General features: G+C 34.5%; 3 protein-coding genes across 7 annotated transcripts; 1 reads left to right on the top strand and 2 right to left on the bottom strand.

Moving 5' to 3' along the window:
- Positions 1 to 24: 24 nt before the first annotated feature.
- Positions 25 to 3,796, bottom strand: LOC122038889 (trafficking protein particle complex subunit 2-like). The gene is made up of 6 exons (XM_042598852.1): positions 3,602 to 3,796; positions 3,140 to 3,243; positions 2,055 to 2,140; positions 1,886 to 1,947; positions 1,471 to 1,556; positions 25 to 327 (listed from the first exon to the last, which is right to left on the bottom strand). The coding sequence occupies exons 2-6, from the start codon at positions 3,218 to 3,220 to the stop codon at positions 235 to 237; spliced, it is 408 nt and encodes a 135-aa protein (XP_042454786.1). The 5' UTR covers positions 3,221 to 3,243; positions 3,602 to 3,796; the 3' UTR covers positions 25 to 234.
- A 382-nt stretch (positions 3,797 to 4,178) lies between these two features.
- LOC122038893 (calmodulin-3-like) lies at positions 4,179 to 7,550 on the top strand. Its single transcript, XM_042598859.1, has 2 exons — positions 4,179 to 4,356; positions 7,055 to 7,550. Exons 1-2 carry the CDS (start codon positions 4,281 to 4,283, stop codon positions 7,426 to 7,428), a joined length of 450 nt encoding a protein of 149 aa, XP_042454793.1. The 5' UTR covers positions 4,179 to 4,280; the 3' UTR covers positions 7,429 to 7,550.
- Positions 7,551 to 8,907: 1,357 nt separating this feature from the next.
- LOC122038891 (CBL-interacting protein kinase 32-like) lies at positions 8,908 to 13,528 on the bottom strand. 5 transcript variants are annotated; one of them, XM_042598855.1, is made up of 16 exons: positions 13,207 to 13,527; positions 12,927 to 13,030; positions 12,478 to 12,741; positions 12,100 to 12,162; positions 11,690 to 11,761; positions 11,308 to 11,415; positions 11,144 to 11,224; positions 10,997 to 11,050; positions 10,780 to 10,905; positions 10,611 to 10,700; positions 10,301 to 10,423; positions 10,078 to 10,188; positions 9,841 to 9,954; positions 9,555 to 9,611; positions 9,400 to 9,474; positions 8,908 to 9,256 (listed from the first exon to the last, which is right to left on the bottom strand). In XM_042598855.1, the coding sequence occupies exons 3-16, from the start codon at positions 12,646 to 12,648 to the stop codon at positions 9,185 to 9,187; spliced, it is 1,317 nt and encodes a 438-aa protein (XP_042454789.1). In that variant the 5' UTR covers positions 12,649 to 12,741; positions 12,927 to 13,030; positions 13,207 to 13,527; the 3' UTR covers positions 8,908 to 9,184. The 5 variants fall into 5 exon arrangements, with proteins under 5 accessions (XP_042454789.1, XP_042454788.1, XP_042454790.1 ...); XM_042598854.1 differs by having other exon boundaries at positions 13,199 to 13,527; XM_042598856.1 differs by having other exon boundaries at positions 13,150 to 13,527.
- Positions 13,529 to 17,720: the final 4,192 nt, after the last annotated feature.

Here is a 17,720-nt window from a genome sequence, read left to right on the forward strand (position 1 = left end):
GCTCAATCAGCAATTCTTTCTACATGCTTAAACATCAACCGATCAACATTAGAAGAGCTGTTTCAGGTACAATATGTATCGTTCAGTTCAGTGTAACAAATGCATCATTAAAATAAAATGGTATGTCTACCATGTACTCTACTAGCAAGGGGAAAGAAGGAATGAGGCCAGATCACACAATCTCTAGCCTGTATTTGAGGGGTCAACGTTTGTCGATGAGGAATTCTACCATGATCACAGATACTTTCTTGCAAGGGCTCGAACTTTGGTGTCGAAGTGTGATGATGCAATGCGCGAACCAGGAAGGTAAAGTGGATTCAACAGGATCTGTTCATGTGGAGATGAGAGAAACCTGATTAGTACTTTCTTAATTCTCGCATTCTAGTGTACTTGCATACAATCAGCATAGATTGCTCACATCGCTAAGCATAATACAGGATGAGCAAGGGAACTAAAACAAATATAAATCCAACATGAACCTATCCCTAAGTGAACTGATGATTCATTTCTGAAGCCTGCTAATTTGATCAGATTTCATCCCGTAAATAAACTGATGATTCGTTGCATTGCAAAACTTCCGAAAATACGCTGACAAACACTCATCTAGATAACTATGTCGAAAGTCTATCTCATTCAGAAGCTTCAAATGCTTCCATCCATAGTCATTGAGCAAAGTTACTAGTCGATATTATATTACTACTTTTATGAAAATCTATATTGCAAATCAATTATGTAAACCATAAGATCAACTATGCCATTAAGTCTCTCTTACATCTTGCTAAACAAAAACTATACTACAAGCATATATTGACTTTACCTATTATATTGCATAGTGCAAGTGCTTCTAAGTCAACTATTTGGAGTTGGATATATGGGCAATATACCTCCATTAAATTCTATGCATTTTTTATAGCATTATTGCTTATTACAAGTAATACTTAGATCTCTTAAATTATGTATAATCATGTTAACTATCAATTGCACAAGACAATTAAAGATTGCCATGACTAACACAATCCCTGATCCTTTTCATCCAAGCATTGGGACGACATTCAACAGTAGCTGTTTATATAATTCTCAAATGCTACCAAATACTCAATTAAGACCAAAGTCACAAACTGGTCTGTTATATCCAGTGAACAATTTATTCTCTTCTTTTCCATCACAAGATCAATTCAATGAATTGTTGTAATGATATAGCAATAATTGAAGTCCATAACTTGTTAAGGCTTCGGAAAGTTTAAAATATAATGGAAGCTAATTATGTTGATGGGCATAAGTAGTATTATCTTTGTTGACTTGCTTTTTATACATGGAACTCTGTCAAGTTCTATATACAATTTTATGAAAATAAACAGCTTCTAGGTAATGATTGTTGTTATCAATTACTTATAACAATTTCCACCTTAGGAAGGACAGTCTAAATTAAACCAGAAATAGAAACTAAAATGGATGCTATAAAATTATCACCTTTATGTATAGCTCCTGGACCTCTTGGAAGAAGCTCTTTATTCCATCCTCATTACGAGAATCATGTAATAACATAAATCTAGTGTGTATGAAGTTGGTTAAAGTACACAAAAGTGAAAAGCAACCCCCATAGATCAATAATATAACCTAAAGAAATGTTCTAATAGAATTCAACTTTCTAGTCATGATTTTGCAGAATTCCTTTCAACATTTCCAAGGTAACTATGAATGGAAAAACAGAAATTGTGAAATGTATCAGTGAATATTGGTAGCCTAGACAATTGATTAATTAGGAAATTTTATGCACTTTGCTTTCTCATTTCTAGAACAAAGTGGAGCAAAGAAAAGGCATTTTTAAGAGTTCTATTAAATTGTCTACTAAGAATATTATTTCAAAGAACTGTCATTAGGATATGACCAGCTGTAACGTATACAGACACCACAAGATCATTGAACTTATCCACTGCCTTCAAGAACCTGCAATCACATAAGCACTGAGCGTAGGTCATTGTAGAAGACAGTAAGGATCAGTTCAATCAGTGTACAAACAGCAAACAAAAAAAAGCATCATTACAGTGACTCACATAGCATTTGTGGTCCATGCAAGGTCTTCTACAATATCCAAAGCTGCATGTAGAATGAACTGATGCTGCTGAGAAGCTTCTTCTTTCTGACATATATAAATATCTAATATATAAATTTCCATTGTGCATATAATTAGCAACGACATTAGTTAACTTGTACAAAAACTTGTCAATGATCTAATGAAAAAGATTGATATGACAGTAAAACAAATTCTTTGTGCACAAAAACAAGTGACCAATATAAAAGAGAAATAAATGCACTTCAAGCGTCAAAATGGAGAATCTTACATAATGCTATGCACAAAAAAGTGTTGGATTGTCAAGGATAATTGCCATTAATCATTCTTCGCCAACTAAAATTGGGTTTGGCCCAATCCTTTATTCAAGATGTCTCTCATTGAATATATGGAAATTTTCAGTGAGATTTTATCAAGAGTGAGTGTGAATCATGCAATGATCTCTTAGTAACTAATTTGAAAAACTAAATTTTATATTCTTTTTTATGAATAAAAAGCTAGTAGACAAATATTCACCAATGCCTATATAAATATGTAAAGGAAGAGAATATGTCCAGCAGTTTGTTGCGGATGAGGTGATCCACAGGACACAGAATACAATATAAATATGCATACCTACAATCTGGAAGTAATAAAAAACATAAAAGAAAAGGATAGTCTAGTGCATGAAGCTCTCGCTAATGTGAGGTCCCAGGGAAAGGTCTATTGTACGCAATCTTACCCTACTTTGCAAGAGGTTGTTTCCGAGACTCGAACCTGTAACCTCATGGCAGCAACTTTACCGTTGTGCCAAGCTCCCCTTCTTCTATAAGTGAACATTCTTGACCAAGAGAAAGGAGGGCTATGTAATGCACAACTTTCAACCATTAAACAAATGGTGATTTAAGAAATTAGTCCTTGCTACAGTGACTGTGTGGCATATAGAAATAGTGCCATGAGAGAAATTATTGGTGGAAATACTATCACTTTACTATCAAAATACAAGTTGAGTAGAGGAAAAAATGGAGCACGGAATTAAAGATCAAAATGAAAGATAAAATGAGAAACCAAAGATAAGAAAGATGATACTTTTGCTGCGGAGCCAACTTCAGCTTCGTAAATTGGAATATCATGTCTACTGACGATAATGAAGCATGCAGTACCGGCCATATCAAGAATCTATAATACAAGACCTGAAAGGCAGAGCAGTTTTGCAAAATCAATCTCTACTGAAAAAGGTTTCCTTCAATTTCAAATTCCTTGATAAAAGAATTTCACGAGAGGATGTAAACCCTGTTTAAGAAAGCATAACCCATAACATGTATGCACAACCAAATAGTCAATCCAATGTTTAAACAAAATCAGATCTTATTTCATAAAGTAAACCCTGCTTAAACAAGCACAACTTTAGGCATGTATACGCAACCAAAAAGTCAACCCAATGCCTAAACAAATTCAGATCTTTCGGTGGAAAACCACTTGAACGGATAAGTTCAACTAAATTATCCGCCCAACCTAAGAAGACTGAACAATATCCAGGGAGAGACATACCTCGACGACAACAAGAAGACTGAAGCCACAGTAGGGTCTACCCGGAGGGGAGTCTTCTACCACCGTTCAAAAGGAAGAAGGAGATCGGGAGTGGGAAAATGGGGATCTGAATGAGGGAGGGATTTCGCTGTAGGGAGGAGACGGGCTTGAGATCCCCTTCCTCCAAATCGCAATGGAATGCGAAGGAAACCCCGAGTGAACCGGCCCGGTTCAGTTGAATTAATCCGACGAAGTACAAACTGACCCGGTTCAGAGCCGAATCAACATTGGTCAAGCCGATAAAGGCCTGGTAAGTCCAAATTGAGCCCATTTCTGGCCCAACCCCAAATTAACCCACTTCTCCAATTTTCTATTTCCATTTTCTTTTCTTTTTTTAATATAGATAAAAGGAAACCCAATTTTAGTTTAATATCTTATTTTAAAAATGTTTGAAGGTGGTGAAATATATTGATTTTAATAAATTAAGGGCCGAATTAATATTTTTAAATTTTAAAAATTTGGAGAGGTAAAGTGTAATTTTCTACTCTCCAGGACGCGCTTTTTCTTTTCTCCCTTTTGTATATAAAAAGTTCTACGCACTATTCCGTTTCCCAATCTCCGTTTCCCAATCTGCTAGCCAAAGCTCTTCCCCTTCTCCTCCGTCCTGCCGTTGCTATTGCAGCAAAAACAGGGGTCGTCGATGGCGGAGCAGTTGACGGATGACCAGATCGCGGAGTTTAAGGAGGCTTTCAGCCTCTTCGACAAGGACGGCGACGGTCCGATTTCCCTTTCCTTTCCACTTTTATGGCTTGTCCTTGGATCTCGTTCATTTATTTTCTTCTTCGTTCACTGATTTTCTGGTCAGTGGTATTGTTCCTCTATTTTTTTTAATGGATTCTCTGTGGACGGATCGGTGCTATCGGCCTTTTGCTAGATCGACCTGACTATAGGGATCTGCCTGACGCTTCTCTATGGTTTGCTCGATCTTTGCAGGGCAGGTTAGGGGTTTTGTTGATATCCTCGATTGAACTGATGGATTGCCCTCGGGTTGATTAGATTTAGCTTACTCTTCTACTCGATCTGCTTAGACAGATTTGTTCGTTTCTAAGTCCTTACATAGTCGCACCCGTATCCTACACCATAATTGCCTTGGGTTGGATAGTCAACGCTAAAGTTGAAATTTTAGTAAAAAGCCGCTGTTAAATAAGCCTCAAAATTCGTTTTTTTTTTATAATTATAGTATTCAATATAAGAAAATATCATCAGCAGGTCCATCCTGATTTATGTTCGTTTGACGAGAAAAGGACCTTAGTTGAGCGTTTGTATAATGAAAGGTCAGAAACTAGTCTTAATCTTGTCCAGTCCATTTTACTTTCTTGTAGTTGTGACAGCTATATTCTGTTGACTAGCATATCTGCTCTTGCTTATTTTGGATTCCGTTATGTTAAGGTGGGATTTTAAGATTAGATTGTTTATCCATAACTTGTATTATGCAAGTCCCTTCACTTCATTGCAAGACACAGAGTGACTGGAAGAAGGCCAGTGGACTTCAAAGATAGACAGGAATGATGTTTATGTTATGTAGGAGGCATCTGGTTTCTTGCATCACTTTTGACTCAAATTTGTTAATATTCAATTGGAGCTTCATTTTCTTTGTCTATCCATTTGGTTGTGATAGTCTAATTCGGTTAATAATATCTTTCTAGAATTCTAGTATAGAAAATAAGCTAGGAATTAATATTAGTACCATAAATTCTATATCCATATTTGAATAATAGTGATGTCTCATTCCCATTTCAATAGGAGTGAATATAGTACCAATAATTCTATACCCATATTGAAATAATAGTGATGTCTCATTCCCATGTCTATAATGCATGTAATCTGAATGGAGTTGTCCTATTGACCGTTTCACATTTCTCCTTTTTTTCCATAGAATAATATATGGGTACTTGATAAGATAAACATGAAGCTAAACAGATGAAAGAATGGCGTAATATCTGAACAACTGTAATGTGCAATATAACTAAAATAAATACTAAAACTTAATATGACACTAGTAATGAATATTGAGTTGCTCAATACAATTTAAATCTTGAAGTAACATATTGTGGATATAAAGACAGTGCTTCAAAATAATTTAGTATAATAGCAGACAAAAAGGAGGAAAGGAGGAAAAAATGTGTCTCATGTATAGCACGCAAAACTTTAAAGAGAACACAAAATTTAAGTTTTACACAACATAAGATATCAACAATTTTATTGATTACATGGTTGATTATAATGCCCTTATATAAAATTTGTAAGCCAAATGAGCAAATTACTCTTTTTGATTGTAATACACTGTTCGGAAATTAAAAAAAAAGGATTTTGTCATTGAAAATCTCCAATGTCAATTTGCATCCTGTTTCTTCATTCCCCCTGCAAATTATGACAAGTCTGATGAAATGACATTGACCTTTATAAACCTTCTCAAAGCATACTTGTTTACTGAGTTTGTTCAGCTATTTTTGTCTAGTTAGATTGGTAATCTAGTTCTCCTACACTTTTTTAGGTTCGCTAGTTTTCTTTGCCATTACATAAGATTGAAGTTCTTGAACTTTTGAAATTTTCAAAAAGTGCACTTGTTTGTAACTTTTTTTTATCAGTTTTTTTCCCATTATATTATAGGTATAATTCTTTCACACAAAGTAATTTGTCTGTGTAAAATATTTTCTAGAAAATTTTTTACGAGGAAAATAGATCATTTTCTTTGTTTGATGGTGATGCAAGGAAAATATTTCCCTTCTGATCTTTACTTCCATGACCTTGAAGCTGGGGTTCACTTCACTACTCGCAACTACTTGCCAGCTTGCCTATGGTGAGGCTGCCTGCTTGATCCTTGATTGTGAATGTTTGTGATGCCGCTTCTACTACTTGTTACCACCTAGGTTGTCTGCTCATGATTGAACTCTTTGTGAGTGCAACTTCTTCGTGGTGTGATTAACTAGGCTGAGGTCCAGTGGAGTTCCAGATGGGCTTTAGAGGATTGTTCACTGGGTAGAGGACATCTAGGATTTGTGGATTGGATTGGTGTCAATGGAGGTGTTCGGGTGGAAGTAGCTCGCATAGAAGTGATCAAAGCAACTAAAGCAGACGATGGGGTATGGAGTGGCTGTGATAGATGGGGAAGGGAAGCCTTCATTGGCCATCGACCAACATGATATTTTTCATTGTGTCAAAAACGAAATGAGGAACAGATGTTTGATTAATTTTAACTAGCACTTGCAATTAACTCCGGACTGGAATATGTTTGATGAATTTGTTCTTAAAAATTCTTAATCTATGATGCTTTCTATTTATTTATTTTTTATCAGATTGATAGTTTATTATTGAACGACATATATCCATTTTGTTCGTCAAGAGCCTATAATGCATGTTCTTTTGCAAACTATTTTGATAGTTATTTTTTCGATTTGGATGAAACTTAATCAGGCTGTATAACAACCAAGGAGCTTGGGACTGTGATGCGATCACTAGGGCAGAATCCTACCGAAGCAGAGCTGCAGGACATGCTCAATGAGGTCGACGCCGACGGCAATGGAACTATCGATTTCCCAGAGTTCCTCAACCTGATGGCACGCAAGATGAAGGACACCGACTCCGAGGAGGAGCTCCGGGAGGCCTTCAGAGTGTTCGACAAGGATCAGAACGGCTTCATTTCCGCCGCCGAGCTTCGTCATGTCATGACCAACCTCGGGGAGAAGTTGACTGACGAGGAGGTCGACGAGATGATCCGCGAAGCCGACGTGGACGGTGATGGCCAGATCAACTACGACGAGTTCGTTAAAGTCATGATGGCCAAGTGAGGAGATGATGCCCTATGCTGTGTTAATCTATCTCATTTCCCTAGACCATGCTCAAATTCTTCTTGGATTTTGACTGATTATTATCTTTATTATGTGTGAAATTTTACACAACTTCAATTTCAGTCTCTTTTTTATTATGTGTGTGATATTTAAAAGCCTTCCGTCCTTTTCTTCTTCCCATGAATCCCCGGAAGATGAGGACACGAAGGCAAGCAGCATAATGCTGCTGCCTACCATGGGCCCCAGCTTCTGCTTTAGATTACACTGCCGTGTCAGATTGTGTCGGAATCTTTGGATAAGGATAATTCCAGTGAATGCTAGTGCTTTACCCTATCAATAATCCTCTTTGACTTTTCTTGCTCCCATGAATCCCAGAAGATGAGGACACGTAGGCAAACAGCATAATCTGCCTACCATGGGCCCCAGCTTCTGCTTTAGATTCCACTGCCGTGTCAGATTGTGTCGGAATCTTTGGATAAAGGATAATTCCAGTAATGCTAGTGCTTTACACTATCAATAATCCTCTTTGACTTTTGGATCATCTTGATGAGACCCTCGATCCGGTGACGTATCAAAAACTTATTTCTATGGAACTTTACGATCAATAATTTTTAACTCAAATTTACGGATACATAATATATATCAAATTAAAATCTATTCAAAAATTTACATTTATTATTAAATATAATCTATATAAAAAATATTATTTAAAATCTTCTCAAAGATTACGAATAATTTTTATCATTATGTTAACTATTTAAAATAATTATTTAATTAATATTCAATGATTTTAATTTTGACGAATATTTTTTTCATTCCTTTTCTAAAATTATGAATTTTAAATATTTAATTCTTAATATTCTACTTAATCAACGAAATCAATATCCAATCTTATCCTAAATAAATCAATATCCAATCTAAGTCGATCTGGTATAGTATAGGTAAGGAGGTAAATGAACCAAACGATCCGGGAGTTATTCGGAGCTCGATTCGATAAAAAATTCGTTAAAATTCATTCGTTTATCTTATCGAACCGAGCTCAACAGTTTTATCGAGTCAAGCTCAAGCTTAAAGATATTCGGCTCGTGAACTCGCGAACATATTCGTTTGTAGGCTCACGAGCTAAAAAATAACTTTAAAACGAGTCTTAAAATGAGCATTAAATCGAGTCAAAAAAAGAGTTCTAAAATAAATTTTAAAATGAACCAAAAAATGAACTTTAAAATGAGTCCAAGCTCACTTAACGAATTAGGCTCGTTAACTATGATAATCGAATTAATAACAAACCGAACTCGAACTGTTCGCGAGCTTGATAATTCCAAATCGAGCCGAGCTCGAACCTTATAATAAAAATTCGATTCGAACTCAAGCCTAATATTATTCGACTCGGTTCGACTCGTTTTCATCCCTAAGTATAGGATCACAATTCTATATGATCTTCATCACTTGGGAAGGAAAGAAGACAAAGAGGTAATAGAATTCTGCAGAAAAGAGCATTATGCTTTTGCTTAATTAATACAGCTCCAAGAATATATATATATATACTACAGTTGCAGCATTACATGATTCCTTGCCTTCCACTAAAAATATGCAAGGAGGAATCATTTTAGTAGGGAGAAACAGGAAACTTAATGAAAGAATCACAAAGGAGAACATGATGATCAGGTCCAGTTCATGTTGTTCTGCTCCAAAATAGGCGAAAACAATCAAGAAATTGCACACACACTTCTATATGTAGCACAATAGGTGTTCCTACTTAAGCTTGTTCTTGCCCATCCTCAGATATCCAAACAACATCCTTGAGGCTGCTGGACAGGTTCTTGTAAAACTGCAGGGCAGAGAAGTGATTGTAGAATCAGCCAATTCGAGTTCGATTTGTTTATGATGTGTTAGCTATGAAAAATGCACCACCAACTTCCGAAAAAAGCTCAGAATATGGGAAGAACTTAGTTGAGGTTTCAGTTGGTATACCTTGTGGAATTCTAGAGTGTCTCCTTTAGCTTTTCGTACCTCGACCATATGCAGAGATGGAGCGACTTGGAATACCTACAAGTGCATTGGAACAACCATTAGCAAAATGGAATCTTGCAGTCTCTCGGCGAAAAATGATGTTTTTTTAGAATGACCTCAGTTGCAACTTTGAGATTTCCCTTCCTTCCAGCTTTTATATTTTCTAGCCTCATCTGAACAAGCATAGAGAACAATGAGAAAATGCAAATTAAATATACTTCTTTCACCGTATTTCTTGTATCTTCTTCGTATTAAACCTCGTCTCGTATTAGTCCTAATTACTTTGAGCAGATAACAAATATTATATCTCTTGTTTCAGCTCTAGGCTATGCTATATCACTGCTTCAGCTTGTATTCAGTATTCAGATAGCTTGAATCCTTTTTTTTTCTTGTAGAACATACCTTGTAGTTCTTCTTCTGAACATCGAATCCAAGTGGCTTTGCGGCCTCTTCGATCTTATCTATAATCTCTTTGGCTGGGCTTGTTGATGTGAATCTTGTTTCTCTTTTAAATTCCTGTCTCAAAGAGGAATACTAAATGAAGCCTGACTATGAGTTGATGCACAAGAAGCTACCAAAAGACAGCACACTGTTTTCATTTTCATGAAAAATAATTGAAATTTAGTTGAACATCTGAACCTGCTCTGGGTCGAACAAATTGCCGAGATCTAGCCCTTTTGACATTGAGATCAGTTCAAATGCATTCATAGATGTTGGTTGCTCCTCTTTCTTCTCTGTCACATGATGCTCCTGCAACAACAAGTGCAGATTAGCTTCACACAAGATAAGATCATATTCATCGCGTGCTCTGTCTTGAAAATGTTTACTAGAAACATTGGCCGAGGTTGCCAGTGAGACTCACTTCCGAATCCTTGAAAACAGCATCAACATCATCTGAATTTCCAGAGTAATTCTCCTCAAAAACCGGAGGCTTGTAGCCTTTCTTGAACCATTCATCCTCCAATATCTCCGAAATAGTTACTCGCTGAAATTAGTTTGAAAGGAGCATGTGGTTTTTACAACTCAAACAAATCGAAAGAAAGGCAAATGCATTTTTGCATTCAATCAAAATATGCGATACTAACAAAAAAAGAAAGCAAAAGAAATCAAATGTAACAAATTGGATGATAAAGAAGGTTTAATAGTAAGATCATTATAAACAAAATCCTTACCGTCAATGGATTCGGGTCTAAGATTTTCGCCAACAATCTCATAGCGCCAAAGGAAAGCCAAGATGGACATGTGTATTCAGCAGATGAAATCTGCAAGTAAAATAAAAATGAGTATAATTTTCAAGAATGTAATGTGATGCAGTAACCCTGTTTACAATGTAATTCTCACTTTCTTGTACAAGGTGATAATATTAGAATCCTCAAAGGGCAAGTAACCTGCAAGCAGCACAAATAGGATGACTCCACAAGACCATAAATCTGCAGTTGCTCCGTCATAGCCTCTATCATTGAGAACCTAATACGAAGAACAAAATTATTTTAGACGAGTATCAGATTTGATCTTCAAAGTAGTTCAAAACATATCGTCACGAGATAGTTATCTCGACCTCTGGAGCAACATAATTTGGAGTGCCACAAGTGGTATGAAGTAAGCCATCATCCTGGAACAAACATTAAAAAAATTTGAAGCTTAATTGGATGATTACAAATCGAAAAATATTAAGAAATTATCCACTGATCAAAATGAAGTTTACCCTGACTTGCTGTGATAATGCACTTAATCCGAAGTCTGAAACTTTCAGGTTACCGTAAGCATCGAGTAGTAAGTTTTCTGGCTGCAGAAATGCATGTAACACAATTAATATTGCTCAAAGACTTGAACAATTCATCGTCATAAGGATGTGTGTGGTTAGTCTACTTTCAGATCGCGATGGTAAACTCCCCTGCTATGGCAGTAATCAACCGCATTGATAAGTTGTTGGAAATATCTTCGTGCTTCGTCTTCCCTCATACGACCATGGTTTACCTACATGATATATCAGACTAGAGTGAGAAGTATATGAATGGTAATAATTTGAGTTTCTAAGAAAAATCAAAGTTTTGAGATAAGTTTTAAGCTAATAAGATTTAACATGATCTCAAAAAGGTCCTATGTTTGAATTCATTGGTGTCGGTAGTATATACTCTTTATCAAATCGCGTTATGAGACAACATTATATTCCCTATGGCTTGAGCATGTATGTTCTTTCTAGAGAAGAAAACTGTCCTAAGGAAATTGATGCATCAAAATTTGCTCTTACTATTTTGTCGAAAAGCTCTCCCCCTGTAGCAAATTCTAGTATAATGAAAATCTTCGATTTGCTTCCCATCACCTGGAATAGGGAAAACATTAATCAGCTAAGTGAATGAACATTTCTCGAAGAAGAAATTAACAGAAAGTGCTTATTCCAGCATCTATGTGTGTGTGTTTATTGCCTAGTTCTTGTAAGTGTGAATCAATTGAGAGATTAATGCATGGACTGCAAGACTCTAGTTGATGATTACCGACCAAACTACAGTAGCATGTCACTAGATGATAACTAAAATGAATTGTGAAATAGACGTCACGAGGGACAAGGAAAGCATCACAATGCCACTTTTTCAACTAGGATAGTGCTACCAAAATTATTACATAGTGAGACTAGAAATAAGGTCGAAAGCAAAATTAGACCTCATAGATGCGAACAACATTAGGATGCTTTATTAACTTCATAGTAGCTACTTCTCGCTTGATCTGCACAAAGAATTTACTGTTAGTAAACTTGAAATTTGTCAAGAGGCAATCAAGGAAGACTTAACAAAGCTACTTCTATGGTGGCAAGAAACAAAAATATTCAGAAAAAAAAAAGATAATAGTAGTGCATTTTAAGTCTTCAAATGCATCTGCCTATACATGCAGGACTCAATTGTCTGAAATCAGCACAAAGGCTCCAATGTCATCATGCATTCACACACATTGGGATTAGATTACTGCGAAAATAGTTTTGCAGATGTTATAAAGAAAAAAAACTTAGCGCATAAGTAAAAAATTTCAGGAAAATTTAGCCACCTGTTCGACTAATTTGTGTTTGAGAACTTTCTCCTTGTCAAGAATCTTGATGGCAACGGGTTCTCCAGTTTCGATATTCCTTGCAAACTTGACCTTGGCAAATGTTCCTTCCCCGATCGTGCGTCCCAGCTCATATTTACCGACTCTCCGTTTGATCTTAGTTGTATTCATTCCTTGTCACTCCTTAAGAGTTATGCTTTCTCCTATGTTTGTCAATGCTTGATCTTAATTCAAAAAAGTCCTAATTCCACGACTCAATTTATTCTGCAAAAAATTCTTGGATCAAAGCATGCACAGCATAAAAAAGGCAGAGCTGAAGACATAGCATCAGCATCTAAAAAGAAGACAAGAAGATTTTCCAAGATACCAAGTATAATCATCAGCTTAAGAACAAAAAATAGCACAAATGATAGTAAATGAAGGATATATTGTTGTGAAACAACAGGAACCTGATAAAATGGCACAGAGCTGAAGCAGATCTTACAAAAGACCAAAAACCAGTAAGATCTTGTCAAATAGAAGAAGAAAGCTTGATCTTTGTGGTTGGTACCACCTGATTCAACAAGGGAAAAAGCAATAATGTTGGAGCGAATGATCGAGCAAAGCCAAAAAGAGAGAGAGAGAGAGAGAATAATTTCCAGTCTTAGCAGGAGGAAAAGGCAACCAAACAACCTTTGATTCAACAAGGATGAAGGGAAACAGAGAGGGAACTGAAACCTACCTTCTTACCTATCCAGGAATCAAAGAAAATGAGTCCTGAAATGGCCAGATGCTGCAAAATATTGACAAGATCCACAGAACGACAACCCCTTTGACCAGTATGATTGTTTGGGGACACCAGACTTGAGCAGTAAAAAGATTTGGAGGCTGTAGGGAAGCAGCAGCCAACAGCAGTGTGGCTGTTGATACTCACAACAAATTGTTCAAGGTGAAAAACAAGAGAGAAGGAACAGCAGAAATCAGGAGGATCAGCAAAATCCAAGGCCGAAGACAACAAGCATGTGGATGTGGTGCTCATCCACAATTGCATTCAAAGTCGCAGGGTAGTCCTTCGTCGAGCCACCATCACTCACAACAAGACAAAAAACCCTTCACTGCAGCTCTCCTCTCGCTCTCTCTCACTTCTTTTTTTCATTTTTTCTTTTTTCCAGATTTTCACCGAACTGTAGGCCTCTCGTTACTTACACTTCAACAAAAGCTGTCAGTCACATGTTTTGCTTGTTTCCACCTGAGAATTAAGCTCCTCTTCTCCAACTTCATTGTTTAATCAGTGCAATAACTTATCAAGGATTAGTTGAAGGTTTAGAGATTGAATTAATCATTGAACTTTCAAAGCAGGGAATGCATGCGTCAAAGATAGGATTCAACAATTGATAGGTTGATCATGTTTCATGCAGCCGTTCAGATAGATATGGTAGCTTGTTTGTAATGATTCCTTAGGAATAAAAAAAGAAGAACAAGTTTTAAAATATTATATGTGACTATTTTAAATTTAGACAAATGGATGTTTATCATCCAAGGAAGCGATCAAGAGGAAAACAAATAATAGGAAAGAAAGTAAGTTCATTATAATATTTTTCACGTGTTTAAAAAAAATGAATGAATGAATGAATGAGGAGAATTGACAGTATTTTATTGAGGAAGATTTTTTTTTAGTAAATGTGATGCATAAAATAAAAACACTGCCGTAGTAAATAAGTTGAGATTTTTTAAAAAAAAAAGTTAGTATTTTAAAACGGGTTTAATATATATAGACCAGATTAAATAGAAAAATTATATACAAGTTTTAAAATATTAATTATTTACACCAACCAGTCACACTCATGCATTTAATGTAATTATCGTCATCGATTGAACGGGTCCCCCTAAATGATTCCAAAAAAATATAATTTTTTAAAATATTTTCTAGAGTGTTTTACCCACCCTAACACGCTTTTCATAATTGAGAATTATCAATATATTTGAGCAAAAATAAATAAAAAAAGTGTGATTAATTAATTTTTAAGTATTCTTGAATTTTTGAATTAGTTTTATAAAATAGATAATATTTTATAAAGAATTGGTTCGTGAAAGCTGATGGCCATGTGGCAAATAAGGATGGGCGCTTTAAAAAATAATGAAAAATGTTTTAAAAAAAAAACATACTCTCATCTTTTTATCTTTTTTTCTAAAAAAATGAAAAGAATTTCTCAATCAAACAAGACTTTCTTCTCTCCTGTACTTCCTTTTATAATAAGTTTTAAATATACCGATAAGTGCACGAAATTTTAAGAAGATGAGGTGGAGATAGGCAGGCACGCAAACAGACAGGGATGATAATTCCGTGAAAATTTTATTTTTTCAAAATTTATTAATTATTTTTTTTATATTTAATCTATTTTTATTGATGCAGACGTGAAATAAAATTTTTTTAGATAATCTTTATGCCCTTAATAAGTATCGAAGTGCTTTTTGAAATTATTAAAGTATTAATGATAAAAGTTAGATGGTAATAGTTTTACTATAATATCTAACCGTATGTAAACAGTCAAAACAAGGATGGTACTTAACCTTAACTTTAGCTGAATAAGAATCAACATTGACAGGTGACCTTATAATTAAGGTCAACTCTATAATCCACTAACAAATCCACCAAAAGATTGAAAAGGTTAGATATAGTTTATTTTTCTATAACAGTTCTATGTCAATTTCAATATTTACTTTTATATTCATAATAATTTTATTGTACTGATCTAAATATTGTCGAAGTAAAACTTTTGTTTTAAGCTCAAGCTTCAATTATTGAGACATGGGAAAGGACATATTACCTATGTCAAAAAATATTTAAGTTAATACAATTTTAAATAAAGTATTTACCATATTTAAAAAGATAGCTTTACTAACATTTTGTTAGGAAAGAACAATTCACAATCGATCAGATCATAATATTAAAAGCATGTGTAAGTAAAAAATATCAAATTTACTAAGAGAAAAAAGATATGAGATCGCTTACTTAATAAAATAATAATTTATCTTTCAAATCTTCTCTCCTCAGATAGTCAACCATAAAATTCATATTCTATATGCTAATCATAAAAGGAAGATAAATTTTACTGGTTTCATAAGAAAAAATTTATTAGCACATCTACTACAAGTTAAATAAAAAAAGAGTTGGAAAATGAAAAATAATAAAGGAGGCACCTTCTCCTCAAAAACTAGACATCTACATTAAATCCCTCAAAACAAAACTTAAGAAAATCATTATAGAATGACCTTTTTAAAACTGATACAAAGTGCAAACAAAATATCTCGTCAACAATTGAAATTTCCAAAGCATAGTCACAACAATAATCAAAGACAAGAAGATAGACACCCGATTTCCATTCGAATCTCTTATGTATTGTGTGAGGATTATAATAACCTCAATTGATATCAACTAGTAACCCATTCAAATCAAGAACAATTACGTTTTTCTTTATTTTTTTTCTATATAATGAAGCACAAATTTGAATTTGCGACCTAATCTTTGGTCATATCAAAAGACATGATATGACTTTCTGATGAAGAAGCAAGTAGTTTCTCCTTCAAATCAGAGTGTTTGTATTTATCATCGATAGTTGATTTTACATATTTTGGTTCATCTTTAGTGCTTAAGGTAGATGTCTTTTTAAAAATATTCCAAGAAGAATCATTACCAAACTTGTTCTCTAATCCAAATGAGGAATTAGCACATCCTTCATTATGTGAATCCAATCGATTATGTTTCTTTATGGGTAAATTTGGAGAAGGTGATCCTTGTGTTAAATTTCTAATTGGTGATGGAGGCACACTTCATCCTTCCTTCAGGCCCGGCTTCTAAAAAGACAACATCATATTGACGTGTCACACCAAAGTTGTAAACAGTATGTTTTGCAACTACACTGTTGCCAGCTAATTTAGGGGTTAGAAGCGATAGATGAATGCATCGGGTGTTGGCATTGAGATTTAGAAATAATTTAATGACTGAAGTTATTTCGAACGATAATAATAGTGAGCTAATTATAATTCATTCGCTATACCAAAGTATAATTCGGTTTATAGAAATCAAATTATAATTTAGTTGCTAGTTTAGGGTTTAAGGGTGATGGAGGGACGAGTCAAGTGGTGCCATTGGGATTTTGGGGCTAATATAGCACTGAAATATAATTTGGTCGCTAAACAACAATGGAATTAAATTTTGTCATTATTTAGTGATCATAATGCTATATCAGTCTCTAAATTAGTGACAAAATTAAATTTCATCGTTAATTTGTCGATGTTCAAGGATACTCTTGAAGTGTCGAGCTCATCTTTGCTCCATAATTGGTTAGTTCCTTGAGAAGAAGTGGTTTATCAATATTTTCAATGGTCACACATCCCATATCAATGCATTTTTATTGGTCCTAAATGAAACACAAAGAAGAAATCGCTTTCAGAAATTTAGTAGCGGACATGATATAAAAAATTTTGAGGTAATCTTTGTGTCATTAGGAAGTATAGAGGTGCACAATAACTAACAATGTCAAGTGACCATTGCAAATGAGCTAAGTCTTAAATTACTAAAGAGTCTTAACGATAAAAGTTAGATGGATAAGATGATATTATTTACTAGCTTGACTATAATACCTAATAGTCAAAGCAAGGATTGTGCATAGCTATGACTTTGGCCGAACAAAAATCAACATTGGTAGAAGGCCTTGCAATCAAGGTTAACTCCATAATACAATAACAAATCCACCAAAAGCATTGAAAAGGCTAGAAATAGTTCATTTTTCTATTATAGTTCTATGCCAACTTCAATATTTGTTTTTATGTTCACCATAACTTTATCATACTAATCTAAATATTGTCGAAGCATATTATCTATGTCAAGAAATCTTTAAGCTAATACAATTTTAAATAAAATGTTGACCAAATTTAAAAAATTAGTTTTACTTTCGTTAGGAAAGAACAATTCATAGAAAATCAATTCAAAAGATTAAAAGCATGTTTAGTACAAAAAATTAAAATTTTTCAAGAGAAGGAAGATATAAGATCCTTTATCCAACAAAATAACCGTTTATATTTCAAATCTTAAATGAGATAGTCAACCATAGAATTCATATTGTATCTTTTAATGAAAAAATGAAGATAAATTCTCTTAGTTTCATAAGAAAAAAATTATTTGCACCTCAATCAATGATCATTATACAACTACTACAACCTAAATTTAAAAGAAAAAGTTGAAAAAAAAAAAAGAAAAACAA

The sequence above is a fragment of the Zingiber officinale genome, chromosome 1A (assembly GCF_018446385.1).
Source record: "Zingiber officinale cultivar Zhangliang chromosome 1A, Zo_v1.1, whole genome shotgun sequence".
Classification (NCBI taxonomy): Eukaryota; Viridiplantae; Streptophyta; class Magnoliopsida; order Zingiberales; family Zingiberaceae; genus Zingiber; species Zingiber officinale.